The sequence below is a fragment of the Hylobates moloch genome, unplaced genomic scaffold (genome assembly GCF_009828535.3).
Source record: "Hylobates moloch isolate HMO894 unplaced genomic scaffold, HMol_V3 SCAFFOLD_4, whole genome shotgun sequence".
Classification (NCBI taxonomy): Eukaryota; Metazoa; Chordata; class Mammalia; order Primates; family Hylobatidae; genus Hylobates; species Hylobates moloch.
The window spans coordinates 37,127,789-37,140,746 of record NW_026652279.1 but is presented as its reverse complement, the minus strand read 5'-3'; the positions used below and the strand labels follow the sequence as shown (position 1 = coordinate 37,140,746).

Below are 12,958 nucleotides of genomic sequence, written 5' to 3'. Positions count from 1 at the left end.
ACCAATGTTTTAAAATCATATCCTCCACCATCCCTTCTAAATTGTCTTGAGAATATTAACTTAAAACATCTGGATGCAGGCTAGAGAATCTAGGCATCTATTAACCCTCTCAACTAATAAACCTGGTCACATATCTGATGTGGATTAACTTTTCTCTCACATTCGTGATGAGTCTGTCCTAGGAGCTAGCTTCAGAAGGACTGAAATTGTTTTTGTTCGCCAATGTAGACCCAGTACCTAGAACAGAGCCTGACCCAGAGTAGGCACTCAGTAAGTATTTGATGAATTAACGAGTAGGTCCACGAACAGTTAGTGTCCCCATGTTGTTTGAGATTTCCTTGATGGCCAGGTGTGGTGGCTCACACCTGTAATCCCAGCATTTTGGGAGGCCGAGGGGGGCGGATTGCTTGAGCCCAGGAGTTCACGACCAGCGCAGGGAACATGGCAAAACCCTCTCTCTATTAAAATAATAATAATAATAATAAAGGAAAGGAAAGGATTTCCTTGTTAGGTTGTAGACACTGGCTAGTCTCATTCTGGAAGGCATGTAAGGATGGCAATGGGACTCTTGGGTTATTGGTGTCTAAGCCCAGAATGAATCTCCAGCATGGCCAAAAATGTATTGACCTTGCCAACTTAAGATAGGAAGAGGTTCCTAATGGTTTTATGCCTTTAAATTGAGATAGGATAAATTCCTGGGTTATAAGAATTAGTAGAGGCTGGGTATGGTGGCTCATGCCTAAAACCCCAAAAATTAGATGTGCGTGGTGGCGCCCGTCTGTATTCCCAGCTACTCTGGAAGCTGAGGCAGGAGAATTGCTTGGACCCGGGAGGCAGAGGTTGCAGTGAGCCGAGATCATGCCACTGCACTCTAGCCTGGGTGACAGGTGAGACTCTGCTCAAAAAAAAAAAAGTATCCGTGGAAACATGCCCAATGGACCCATTTTGCCTATAGTGGACTACTTTAGGGTCTACTGGTATTTGATTTCTAAAGTAAGAGTTGGGTCTTTCTCAAACATGTAACTCAAGCCAGTTTCAGCAAGATGATATGTCATTAGTCTCTTGCAAAGAATTGTGACAAAAAAGTGATCCAGTGTTATCTGAACACAAAAACCAAGAGGGAAGATTTCAGTAAAAAACAAACTGGTTTTTCCCCATGAAATTTTGAAGCATCTTTGAATTCCCATCATAATGCCCCCAAAGTGTAAAAAGAGATGGATTGGGTGGGTAAACCAAATATTGAGCCTTGGACCATAGCATCCATACTATGGATCACAAGCAAATAAGGTTAATTTTTACAGACATTTTTGGTCTGGGCTTGCAAGAAAAACAAAATAGGTATTGTCTTTGGTGACATGGAAGAGAGAACTAAATAATAGTGCTGGTTGTTGTGGGTCAGAACTGGAACCCAGGATAACTATGTGAGGATTAAGGATCCTACAGTAATTCAGCCTGGCAAAATGAGACTGACCAATTATCAGGATGGTCAGTGAATCAGGAATCTTGGGTGCAGACAACATGAGCAATTTTTATTTTTATTTTTTTTTTGAGACAGAGTCTCACTCTGTTGCCCAGGCTGGAGTGCAATGGTGCGATCTCGGCTCACTGCAACCTCCGCCTTCCGGGTTCAAGCAATTCTCCTGCCTCAGCCTCCCGAGTAGTGGGGATTACAGATGTGCACCACCATGCCCAGTTAATTTTTGTATTTTTAGTAGAGATGGGGTTTCACCATGTTGGCCAGGCTAGTCTTGAAGTCCTGACCCCAGATGATCCGCCCACCTTGGCCTCCCAAAGTGCTGGGATTACAAGCGTGAGCCACCGCACCCAGCCAACATGAGCAATTTGAGCCGTAATTTCTCTGTTTTTGTATGTGTCAGAAAGAGCACCAGAGATTCATTTCCTGCTTGACAGTGACGTTCTTATGTAAACCTTGCCAAGAGAAACCATCAGGGAGATGGCAGTAGTAGAACTAGAGGGTAGATTTTTGACTTTATGTTCTACTGTTCCAAAGGGGCAAACCTTTTTAGAGTTTTTCTTCAGAATTAAACCATTAAAGCCTCATCATAGTTTATTAATTCAGTTTCTTCAAAGGTAAAACAGGACACTACTTTACAAGATTTTTTTTATGAGGATAAATGAGATAATGTATGGATAACATGGAGGAAACTGCTTAGCATATAAATGCTCAATAAATGTAAGCTATTGTTACTCATTAGGTCATGCTTCGATCATTTACTGGTATCCCAACCATGTGGCAGATGCCTTGGCACATATTTTTTTGGGGGGTTGAGCTGTGGGGGATGGCGTCTCACTCTGTTGCCCAGGCTGGAGTGCAGCAGCACAATCATGAGTCACTGCAGGCTTGACATCCCCAGGCTCAAGTGATCCTTACACCTCAGCCTGCCAAGTAACCAGGATCACAGGTATGGTCCACCAAGCCCCGCTCATTTATGTACTTATTCATTTATTTTTATTATTTTTAGAGACAGGGCCTCCCTGCATTGTTCAGGCTGGTCTTGAACTCGTGGGCTCAAGTGATCTGCCTTGGCCTCTCAAAGTGCTGGGATTACAGGCATGAGCAACCATGCCTGGCTGTTACATAGATAAATAAAGCACAAATCTAAGCATGGTTCCAACTGGGAAAGGAAGCCCCAAATCCTGGTAACTTTTGAAAGCCTTGTCCCATGAGTGTGTTTCTTCCAGGAAGGCATTGGTTACCTGGGTGATCAAGCTTCTGTTTTTCATTCCTCCCACAAACTTCCCTTTTTTCTGATGAATGGGCCCTCTTTATGAGTGTTGTATGTTTCCAGCAGGCCCTTTGCCCTAAAGCTGGACACAAAGGAATGGGAGAGACACCCTGTGAGTAATACAGTGGTTCGTGGGAAGGTCCCACTGATGTGGTCCAAGTGGGCTTCAAGGGGGTTGTGGAAAGCAAGCTTGGCCTTGAAACATGAAAAAGATTTAAAAGATAGGGATGGGGTATAAGTAAAGGCATGATAGGTCTACTGGGCATATTGGGCAGGGGGGATGATGAATGGAACTCTTGCTCCGTAAGTAAGTAAGATGTTCGAAGTTTCTCTGTAGGCATTCATTCACCTGGAAATATTAAACTTCACCTCTGTAACAGGATGTTAGCCCAGAAACATGGCCTGAGAAGGGAGGAGGACTGGTTCCTCAAAGACAAGTCAAGGTGCTGTTACAAAAAGAAAAGGGGACAGATGCCAAATAGGCAAGGAAAAAGTCTGAATCTCAAGTAGGTCTCAGTGTGGTCCTGTACCAACACCAGCATCACCTGGGAACTTGTAGCAATGCAAATTCTCGGGCCCCACCTCCTACCTACTAAATCAGCAACTCTAGGAGACATCCATAGATATTTTTAAATTCTACCATTAGCTGTATGTGGTAGCTCACATCTCTAATCCTAATGCTTTGGGAGGCTAAGGCAGGAGGATCACTTGAGCCCAGGAGTTCAAGACTAGCTGAAGCAACATAGCAAGACCCTGCCTCTATTAACAAAAATTTTTTAAAGAAAATCTACAACCGTGGAATATATGAATTCTTTTACAATTTTTTTTAAAATGGGGAAACTGAAGATAAAAGGTGAAGTGACTTGCCTAAGGTCAAACAGCTAGCAGGCGGCAAAACTGAGCTTTGAAGGTTGGTTGTGTGATTCCAAACCCAGAATGTGTTTTCACGTCATTACAGTTGGAGAGCTGATCAAGATGAGGCACTGTTATCATTATTAGTAATCAGCATTACACGGAAGGAAAGGAAAGCGTTGGGGACGGTGTTTTCAAATACAGAGGAGGCTGTGGGGAGGGAACGGGTGAGGATGCGAGGAAGAAAAGGGCATCCTTGAGTCTTGGACCATCTAAGTCTGCCTGCCCCTCTCTCACCTCTTCGGCCCCATCTAGTTGTATTTTTTAAGCCAGCGCCCATTGTGGTGGCCTTTGAGGGGAGGAAGTTGCACATAAGGAGTACCTACCTGTTTGGTGCGAAGGGCTCAAACTCCACCCATTTGCCCCGTGCCCACAGCACTGGTGCCACAGGCAGCGTTGCATAAGGCTCCGGCCGCTGCTGGCCAGGTCTCCTGCGCACAGCTGGACCTTGGAACTCCGCCCCTTAGGCCCTCCCTCCTCTCCTGGCCCCTCCCCGCTTCCCAAGGTGGCAGTGGCTCCCAGTAAGTCAGAGCTGCGGCCGCGGTGCGGGGAGAGCACAGCGGAGAGGGCGGGAGCTAGGTCTAGAGCCGGCTCTCGGGCGGCGGCGCTGAAGTTTCCTTCCCGCCGCGCTCTCACCCCGGGCTGGCGCCCCGTGCCATGCGGGAGCGCTGGGGCGGCGGGGCAACATGAAGGGCGGCGACAGGGCTTACACCCGAGGTCCCTCTTTGGGGTGGCTCTTTGCTAAGTGCTGCTGTTGCTTCCCGTGCAGAGGTGAGTGGCTGTCGGCGGCCTTGGTGCCTTCTCTTAGCCAGACTGGTCGCGCTGAGCGCGAGGGAGGGTGGTAGGGAGGGAAGGGTTGGGGAGGCCTCTGGGGTAGCGGGATGGGGGTGGGGATCAGGAGGGCGGCTAAGGGATAGAGTTTGCTGCGATCCGTTTCACAGTTTCCCAGACAGAACGCGCGCGCTCGCTGGCTGGCGGTGAGGTTCTGACTTGGATGCGGAGCTGCTGTTTGGGAATTCAGTCACTTAGCAGCGACTTTGGATGTCAGGGCGCCAGCCTGCTAGGGAGTGGGATGCGGACGCGGGGGTGGGAAGGGGACGCAGAGCCGCGTGTGTCCCTATAGTGGCGGAGAAGTACCTCACTTCTCATTTACACATGGATCTCAGCTGCGGGATTAACGTGTGACTCCTGGCTACAGGAATGTGTTTGACACCTGTCTGTACAACATGAACTGTTTTTGCCAAGTGACAATTTTCTCATGGGACTGGAGCACATTTTTTCTGCCTGGGTTTTCACAGGCCAGCGTGGATTTGCAGCTCTGGGCCGGAGCTTGGCTCATTAATTAACAACTCTCTCTGTGCCCAATTAGGACTGTATTTAATTATTCTGCCAATCTTAATGTCGTGGAAGAGACTTGCAGGAAGCACCCAATTTCCCCCAAAGCAGCCGTCGAACAGGAGGGCGAGAAGGATCACAGAGGGAGGGTTCTCAATTGTGTGGCTTCTCCTGAAAAAGAAATCGGAACCTTCCCAAATAGGATAAGCAGATGCTCCTAAGGCTGTTCATGTCACTTTAACACACGCTAGGATAGCGGGGGAAGACTGTTTTTGTGTGGGTAGAAATGAGAATGTAGCCCCTACTTGACATTTGCCCTTTTAAAAAGTTTCACCTTTTGGGCCTCTGGCCTCCACCCCCATTTACAATACGCCACCCAGTCTCCCATCCCATCTGCTATGCAAAATCCTAATGGAACTTTCTGGCTGAGTTACTGGTTCATAAACTTCATCTAAGCCACCTTTCACCATCCTCTATGCCACAAACACACAACATAGCCCTGAGAAATTTTCTATCCTGAGCAGATTTAAGGTTACCAAAACTAATTAAATCTGAATGGCTTTTCCTGCAAGTCATTAAGGTCGTAATCTTAGCATTAGATTGTCTCAATCTCTGCATTTAATTAGAACAGCCTGGAACCGTGTAGTTTTGAGCTCTAAAAACCAAAATTCAGATGAAGAAGGAATGTGAGGGGCCAGGGACCCTCTAAGTCTGATGCAGAAACATTCAAAACCAAGGCTGGGAATTGAGGCAAAGGGGGAATAAAGCACGGAGGAAGCAGGAAATGGCCAAGGGGAATCTGAGTGGGTGGGTTCGCTCGGAGGCTGCCCTGCTTTCCCCGCAAAGAGTTTCTCTGCAGGATTTCTTGGGAGTCCGTTTCCTGTCAGAATGTGGGGGCTGGAGTGGTGCTTATCTGAAGCCCCCACAGCTGCCTCCTTGAGTCCACACGTGTGACAGCCCTGGCTGCCCTGCAGGGTAACTGGGGGTCTTGCTGGCCCTTGCTTTGTTGAGGAATTGCCCGACTTTCCCTCTCGCTGAGATGCAGGGGAGGGGCTGGGGAGCTGGCTCCGGGGCCTGCTGGGTGCCTCCTGCCTAGGGCCTGTGAAGGCAATGGCTGCTGGCTCCGTGGCTAGGAGAGGAGGTGTGCGAGTGGCTATCGTAGGAGCCGGAGCTGAAAAGGCCAGCGACCCTCAGATGAAGTCTGAGGGAGTCAGAGGTCCAAACAATGAGACCAGTTTAAAAGGGAAAAGAAGGGTGGCAAGGTGGGTGCCCGGGGTCTTGATTTACTCCTCATTCCCCTAGATCTGAAATGTGTGAAGATGAAAAACGGGCTCATCAGAGGACGATGGTGGGGGAGGTGAGTTAGCCACTCTCCAAAGAAAACTCCTGCCTGTGTCTAGGCTGGGGGTCCTGTCTGAGGTGTTGGGCATGCCCTGGGGCTCCCTCAGGTTCACTCTAACCGAAAACAGTCTCCACTCAGCCTGTAGGCATCAATTTGAAAACAGATTGAAAAGATAAGGTCTGTATTGAGCCTGAGTGCATGGCCCAGAGTCTGTGGACTCTTTGGGAAGAGGCTTGCCCAATTGCAACACCCAGAAGGGCTGAGGGGAGAGTCTTGAGGCTGTCCCTCAAGTGGAGGGTGTACACTGCAAGGGACTGACTGCCTCCCTTTTCAGTTGAACCAGTTCCTCTGGTCTTAGAGAAAATACAATGGAAAGGCAACCTCCCCACTCCACCTTGTAGATAAAGGCGGCCGGTTGTCTGGTCTCTATCGCTTCTCTCTCAGGGAGAACTTGGCTGTCTCCTGCGGCTTGAGTAGCTTGACTCTGAAGCAATGACTCAGAGCCCACTGCTGTGGTTCCCAAGGCAAGGGGACTTGACCATCTGACTTCCAGTCATGCAGGATTTAAAGGATACCTCCTTCTAAAGTCTGAGGAAAAGGACAAAAGTAAAAGAACCAAGAGGAAGTGGAATGTTTTGGCTATTTTTGACTTGAAGCTAAGTGAGCTACACTGGAATTTCTCTGGTGACTTCTGAGTGGTTGTAATTGTCATCACTAGGGTCAGAGTCAAGGATTTAGATAAAGTACCTGTGTGGTCTTTAAATATCACATTTGAGGAAAATATGGATGAATTTCACTGAACTTATCTTTTGATTTGGAAGAGTATGGAAAGCGACTATCTTGTATTTTTCCCTCCACCCCCACCCTCCACTTTTTTTTTTTGATACAGGGTCTCACTCTGCTGCCCAGGCTGGAGTGCAGTGGTGTGGTCATGGTTCACTGCAACCTGGATTTCCTGGGCTCCCATCTCAGCCTCTCAAGTGGCTGGGACCATAGGTGCATGCCACTACCCTAGGCTAATATTTTTATATTTTGTAGAGACAAGATCTTACTGTGTTGCCCAGGCTGGTCTCAAACTTCTGGGCTCAAGTGATCCTACTGCCTCAGCCTCCCAAAATGCCAGGAATACTGGCGTGAACCACTGCACTTAGCTTTTTTGGTTCTATTGAGTATGAGTACAGAAAGCAGGTTTGATGAAAGATGGCTTTTCTTCCCTACCTTGAAACTGGTGTTGAAAGGCAGGAAAACTGAAAAGCAAGGATAGAAAGGAAATAGATATCAGGTAAGAAGGAAGAAAGAAGGCAAATGCATTTATAACTGCCTTTTTGAAGGTGAAAAACAACCAAAAGTGAGATAATGGCATGCATGTGTCTAAGGGGTGATAAATCATTGATGTTACATTCTGTGGGGAGTTAGTTTTGGGATAGCTTTGACTAGCTAGACTGTCCTTCAAGCCTGAAAAAGTGGGTCAGTTCAGAAAAGATTTCAAATCACCTGGAAATTGCTAAGTTACATATTGCACTGGAATTTGTGACCAAGGAGCCCAGAGATTTTTCTGACCTTTCTAGGTAGAAGCCAGTTTTAGAGACTTAATTTTGTTTTGAGATGGAGTCTCACTCTGTTGCCCAGGCTAGAGTGCAGTGGGACAATCTCGGCTCGCTGCAACCTCCGCCTCCCAGGTAAAAGCAATTCTCATGCGTCAGCTTCCTGAATAGCTGGGACTACAGGCATGCACCACCACGCCCGGCTAATTTTCTGTATTTTCAGTAGAGACAGGGTTTCACCATGTTGTCTAGGCTGGTCTTGAACTCCTGACCTCAAGTGATCCACTCACCTCAGCCTCCCAAAGTACTGGGATTACAGGTGTGAGCCACCGTGCCCAACCAAGAGACTTAAGTTTCTAGTCAACTTTCATTAGCTTTAGGTATGTGGACAAAAGTCCCCTTTTGAAAGCTTTTCCTGATTACCATCCTCCACGGTGTGCATGGGATTTATTTATACTTGTTTACTGCTGTATCAGTGTCCTTGCATCCCAAGCCCAACTGCCATTGTGTCTTCACATTTAGACTGAGATAGTCCAGCTGCCTGAACATCTCAGAGGTAAAGAGAGGAAGGAAGTGGGACTTACCCAAGCTGAATCACTTCACTGGGGAGGTGCAGGGATCGGTTTCTATGTTTCTTTCTTTACGTTGGTAGTCCTTCCTGCTTGACTCTGATGTCATGGGCTACGGGTAAGTGTTATGGGGATTCACAGGGCATCCAAAGGCATTTTTGTCTATAACTTTCTCTTATCCTACTTTGTTCCAGAATTCTCAACCAGAAACCTTATGACTTGATGTAAATGTCTCTTCCTTGGCCCTCAAATTAATATAGCCCATTTTATAAATGGAGTTTAATATGTGAAACCATGACACCAAGTTCCTTTAGAAAGGTGTTGGTAACTGCAAAAAGGAACCATTATGACATTCACTGTTGTTGACTTTAATTCACCATCCACTGTAATCCCAGCACTTTGGGAGGCCAAGGCAGGAGGATTGCGTGAGCCCAGGAGATCAAGACCAGCCTGAGCAACATAGGGAGACCCCATCTCTACAAATTAAAATATTAGCTGGGTGTAGTGACATGTACCTGTAGTCCCAGCTACTCGGGAGGTTGAGGTGGGAGGATCGGTTGAGCCCATGAATTCAAGTTTACAGTGAACTATGATGGCACCACTGCACTCAGCCTGGGTGACAGAGTGAGACCCTGTCTCCAAAAAATAAACAAAAATAAAAATTCACCATCCAGGGGATAAAATCCTTGGGGCCTTGATGTGTATCCTTTTATTTCTTCATCTTCTAGTAAGTGCCTTTACCATGATGAAAACTGAATTGATTATTTAGCATGTACAGTTGTCCCTCAGTAGCCACAGGGGGTTGGTTCCAGGAACCCCTGCGGGTACCAAACTCTGAGGATGCTCAAGTTCCATAGTCGGCCTTATTGAATCTTCAGATACACAACGTCAGACCTCTGTGCCCATGGGTTTCGCATCCCACAAATATAGTATTTTTTATCAGAGTTTGGTGAATCTGAGGATGTAGAACCTGTGGATACAGAGGGCCTACTGTACGCTTTTGCGATATGTCTCTTGGTTTTCTTTGCCTCCCAGGGATGTACTCTGTTTCTATCTTTCTTTTTTCTTTTTTTTTTTTTTTTAAATTAAATGTCTCAGCAGAATCAACCAGGGATATACTCAACCTGGGAAGAAGTAGCACACATATTTACTGTCTTCAACCCGAATCTTATGTTTCTCTTTCCATGTCTGATTATCTGATCTACTGAATGGTGATAGATGTATCATTTATTACCTAGATACAGTATCAATTAGTATCTGGATAACATTACTGACTGCCAGTCAAACCACAGCCTGGTAGAAATGGGGGTGTATAAAGGTGGTGGGGTGAGGTGGAGATTGGAAACTGAAGCTGAATATCCTTCCTGTGGATGCTGCATGCCCAACAATCACTGATAATCCTGTAGGCAATGGTTCCATAGGGTATAGGTTCATAAGTCCTACCTTGGGAATAAAAGATACAAATTATGACCCTGTATCTGTTTTTTAATGCAAAATAACTTTAAAAATAAAAATAAAAATAAAGTTGAATGTTGGGGACTTTACTCTTGAGCCCATACAACACTGGGCATACCTTCTGGAGTAGTGTTGTCCTATTTTGTAGTATTCCATGTGAGAGTCTTCATACTGTTCTCTTCTACCCTAAAAACATTGCCAATCTTTTTGCACTTGATCTTAGCCAAAAGGCCAAGAAGCGATTGCCCATCTTTTTGAAGTGCTACTCCTCTTTCAGTGAGTAGTACATCCTGCCCCTTCCTTTAGACCTAACCCCAGGCTTTTCCTGAAAGAAGGCTCTGGAAAAGGCTGAGGTCTGAAATCTGAAGGTGTCTTCTCAAGCAGAAGGGACTAAATCATGGAAAGCTACAGCCAGAAGGAACACCAGGAATCATTTAATTCCATCTACTCCTTTTATGCAGGAGAAAATGGAGATCCAGCCTTTTAGTAGCAGGATCAGAACTAGTATCCTTTTCTGATACTCTTTCCTCAACTTTTTCATTCCTGGGCATGTGGCTTGTCTTCCTCTGACCAGAGGCAGGACTGACCCAACTGAGAAGGGTAGAGATAGTACCCAAACTCTAAATCAGGTGTTGACTGTGGAATGATGTTGACTGTGGAATGTTCTTGGGGGTGACTGCACTGCTTGGAGCCATTTGGAATTAAATGTACCTGCTTTCAAATGTGGTCTACTTTCAAGGGACTCTTCTGTCCCAAAACTGAAGATGGCAGAGACCACCATCACATCTGTCTCTCCCAGAGCAGCTTGTACACGTTTTCTTAGTTAATATCTGTTCATGTTTTTCTCTCTGGTTCAACTTAATTCAGGTCCCTTTTCCCGCTCTTTTTTGTCCTTGTTCTTTCCTTTTCTTTTTTTTGAGACAAGGCCTCACTGTGTTGCCCAAGCCGGTCTCGAACTCCTGGACACAAGCAATCCTCTCATCTCTACCTCCCAAAGTGCTGGGATTACAGGTGTGAGCCACCATGCCCTGCCATTGTCCCTGTTCTTGAAGCTTACCCTTTCACAGTCATTGCATCTTTGAACGTTGCTTTTTATGTAACACAGTGTTTTAATTTATTTGACAAATGTTTATGCTGACTGCATGCCAGCCCTGTGCTAGGTGCTTGGGAGAGTGGACAAGAAGGAATCATAATGACATTTATACCCCATTGAGCTGTGAAGATTGGTTAAGACAATGTAAGTAAAGGGCCTAGCATAATGCCAGGCATATAAAGTGCTCTAAAAAAGATTAGCTATTAACCATAGCAGTAATTGTAATACTAGACATAGACCCCATCCTCAGGAGACTCCCAGCTAAATATCTGTGGGTTCACTAGGTGGTAACACTGTAAATGTAAGTTCCAAAGCAATTTAATGGCCCTGGCTCAAACCATTGTCAACAGTGCCTCAGTGCTGTGGAGTTGTCACTGTGGGGAAGAAAACTTGTGATCTTGATGTGTGGTGGGAATTTCCTTTTTAAAAAACTTAATTAAACCAATAAAAACCACATAACACTTCCAGTGTTGTAATTTCTTTGTGTTACATAAAAGAAGATTCAACAGAAGATACTGGCAAGAGGCTGGGCATAGTGGCTCACACCTGTAATCCCAGCACTTTGGGATGCTGAGGCAGGCAGATCACCTGAGGTTGGGAGTTCAAGACCAACCTGGCCAACATAGTGAAACCCCCGTCTCTACTAAAAATACAAAAATTACCTGGGTGTGGTGGTGCATGTCTATAACCCCAGCTACTCGGGAGGCTGAGGCAGGAGAATTGCTTGAACCCAGGAAGCAGAGGTTGCAGTGAGCCAAGATAGCGCCACTGCACTCCAGCCTGGGTGACAGAGCAAGACTCCGTCTCAAAGAAAAAAAGAAAAAATACTGGCAAGAAGCCTACGCATCCCTAAGTTATCCTTCTCTTAGGGGCAGCACAGGGTACAAGAACTGGAGAATAGCAACCTGATTTTTGAAGTTTGGATCCTGAGAACCTACATTATACAAAAAAAAATAGCCAATTGCTTTTTCTTGCCTGTGCCTTGACTTTGGTTAGCAATATCATTGGAAACGTTTTTCTCTTCTTTTTGGCCAATATTTATTGCACATCTTTTATGTTTGAGGCTTTGTTGGTTCTTCTTCAGACTGTTTTTGCCTAGATAAAAATCATAACCGGCTGCCCTCAGGCCATTATTCCAGCCCCCATGGTGCTGGATGTTTCACTGAGGCTCCGCCAATATCTTCCCCCTCCCTTGTAGGTGAGGCCCACGGGTGGCTTGCCTCCCTGCCCGCTGTAATCAGTGACTAATAGAGCATATCTTTTGCCCTTGGCAGAACTGTGTTACAATTCCTGGAAGGAGGGGAACCCTGGTTACACCTGTGAGGCAGCCAGGAGGCTGCCAGGCAGCTTTTGCCAAGTGAAAGAGCAAAGATCAGAGTTACTAAAACAGGTTGTTCCACATTCTTTTTGCCTTTCTGGTGACCACAGTGAGGAAACTGTCAAATTGAAGGGGAGGGAAACCCCTTCTGCTGCTAGGTCAAAGCAGTACCTCCTAAAATGTTTCTGTTTCCAGGTATGTGTTCTTCCCGGCGCAGGATTAGTTGTGGGCTTGTATCTCTTCTTTTACAGCATCTGGTGTGTCATCAGCTGTCAGGATATTCTCAGTTTCTGCTCTCTCTCCGTGAGAATCTTCATATTGCTCCCGTGGGGAAAGGGATGTTATCTTCTCCCTTTCAAAGGGGAAACCAAGCCTTGTTGTTTAAAAGAATTGGAAACACATTGTTTGCCACAGATTTTGTATCTCAGTTTCATATCTGTGCAGTGCTCCTTCTCTTCTTTGTCTGCCTACTCACAGAATGACTTACAGCAGAAGTTCTCAAAGTGTGGTCACCTGGGAACATGTTACAAATGCAGATTCCCAGGCATCATTGACTGCCCTGCCCTGCCCCGCCCCGCCCTGCCCCACCCCACCCCACAACTCAGGGGTGGGCTCTAGCAGTCTGTGTTTTAATAAGCCCTCC

General features: G+C 46.2%; 1 protein-coding gene across 15 annotated transcripts in view; it reads left to right on the top strand.

Moving 5' to 3' along the window:
- KALRN (kalirin RhoGEF kinase) overlaps positions 1-12,958 on the top strand; it is a 695,573-nt gene that overhangs the window by 545,116 nt on the left and 137,499 nt on the right. For 2 of the 15 annotated variants that reach the window (XM_058437412.1, XM_058437410.1), the window contains exon 1: positions 4,156-4,430. The exons of 11 other annotated variants lie outside the window; for them this stretch is intronic. In XM_058437412.1, coding sequence (XP_058293395.1) covers positions 4,346-4,430 — 85 coding nt within the window. In that variant the 5' untranslated portion in view covers positions 4,156-4,345. Of the gene's footprint in view, positions 1-4,154; positions 4,431-12,958 lie in introns of those variants that run through there. 2 more of the 15 variants (XM_032149972.2, XM_032149975.2) reach the window with 2 other exon arrangements.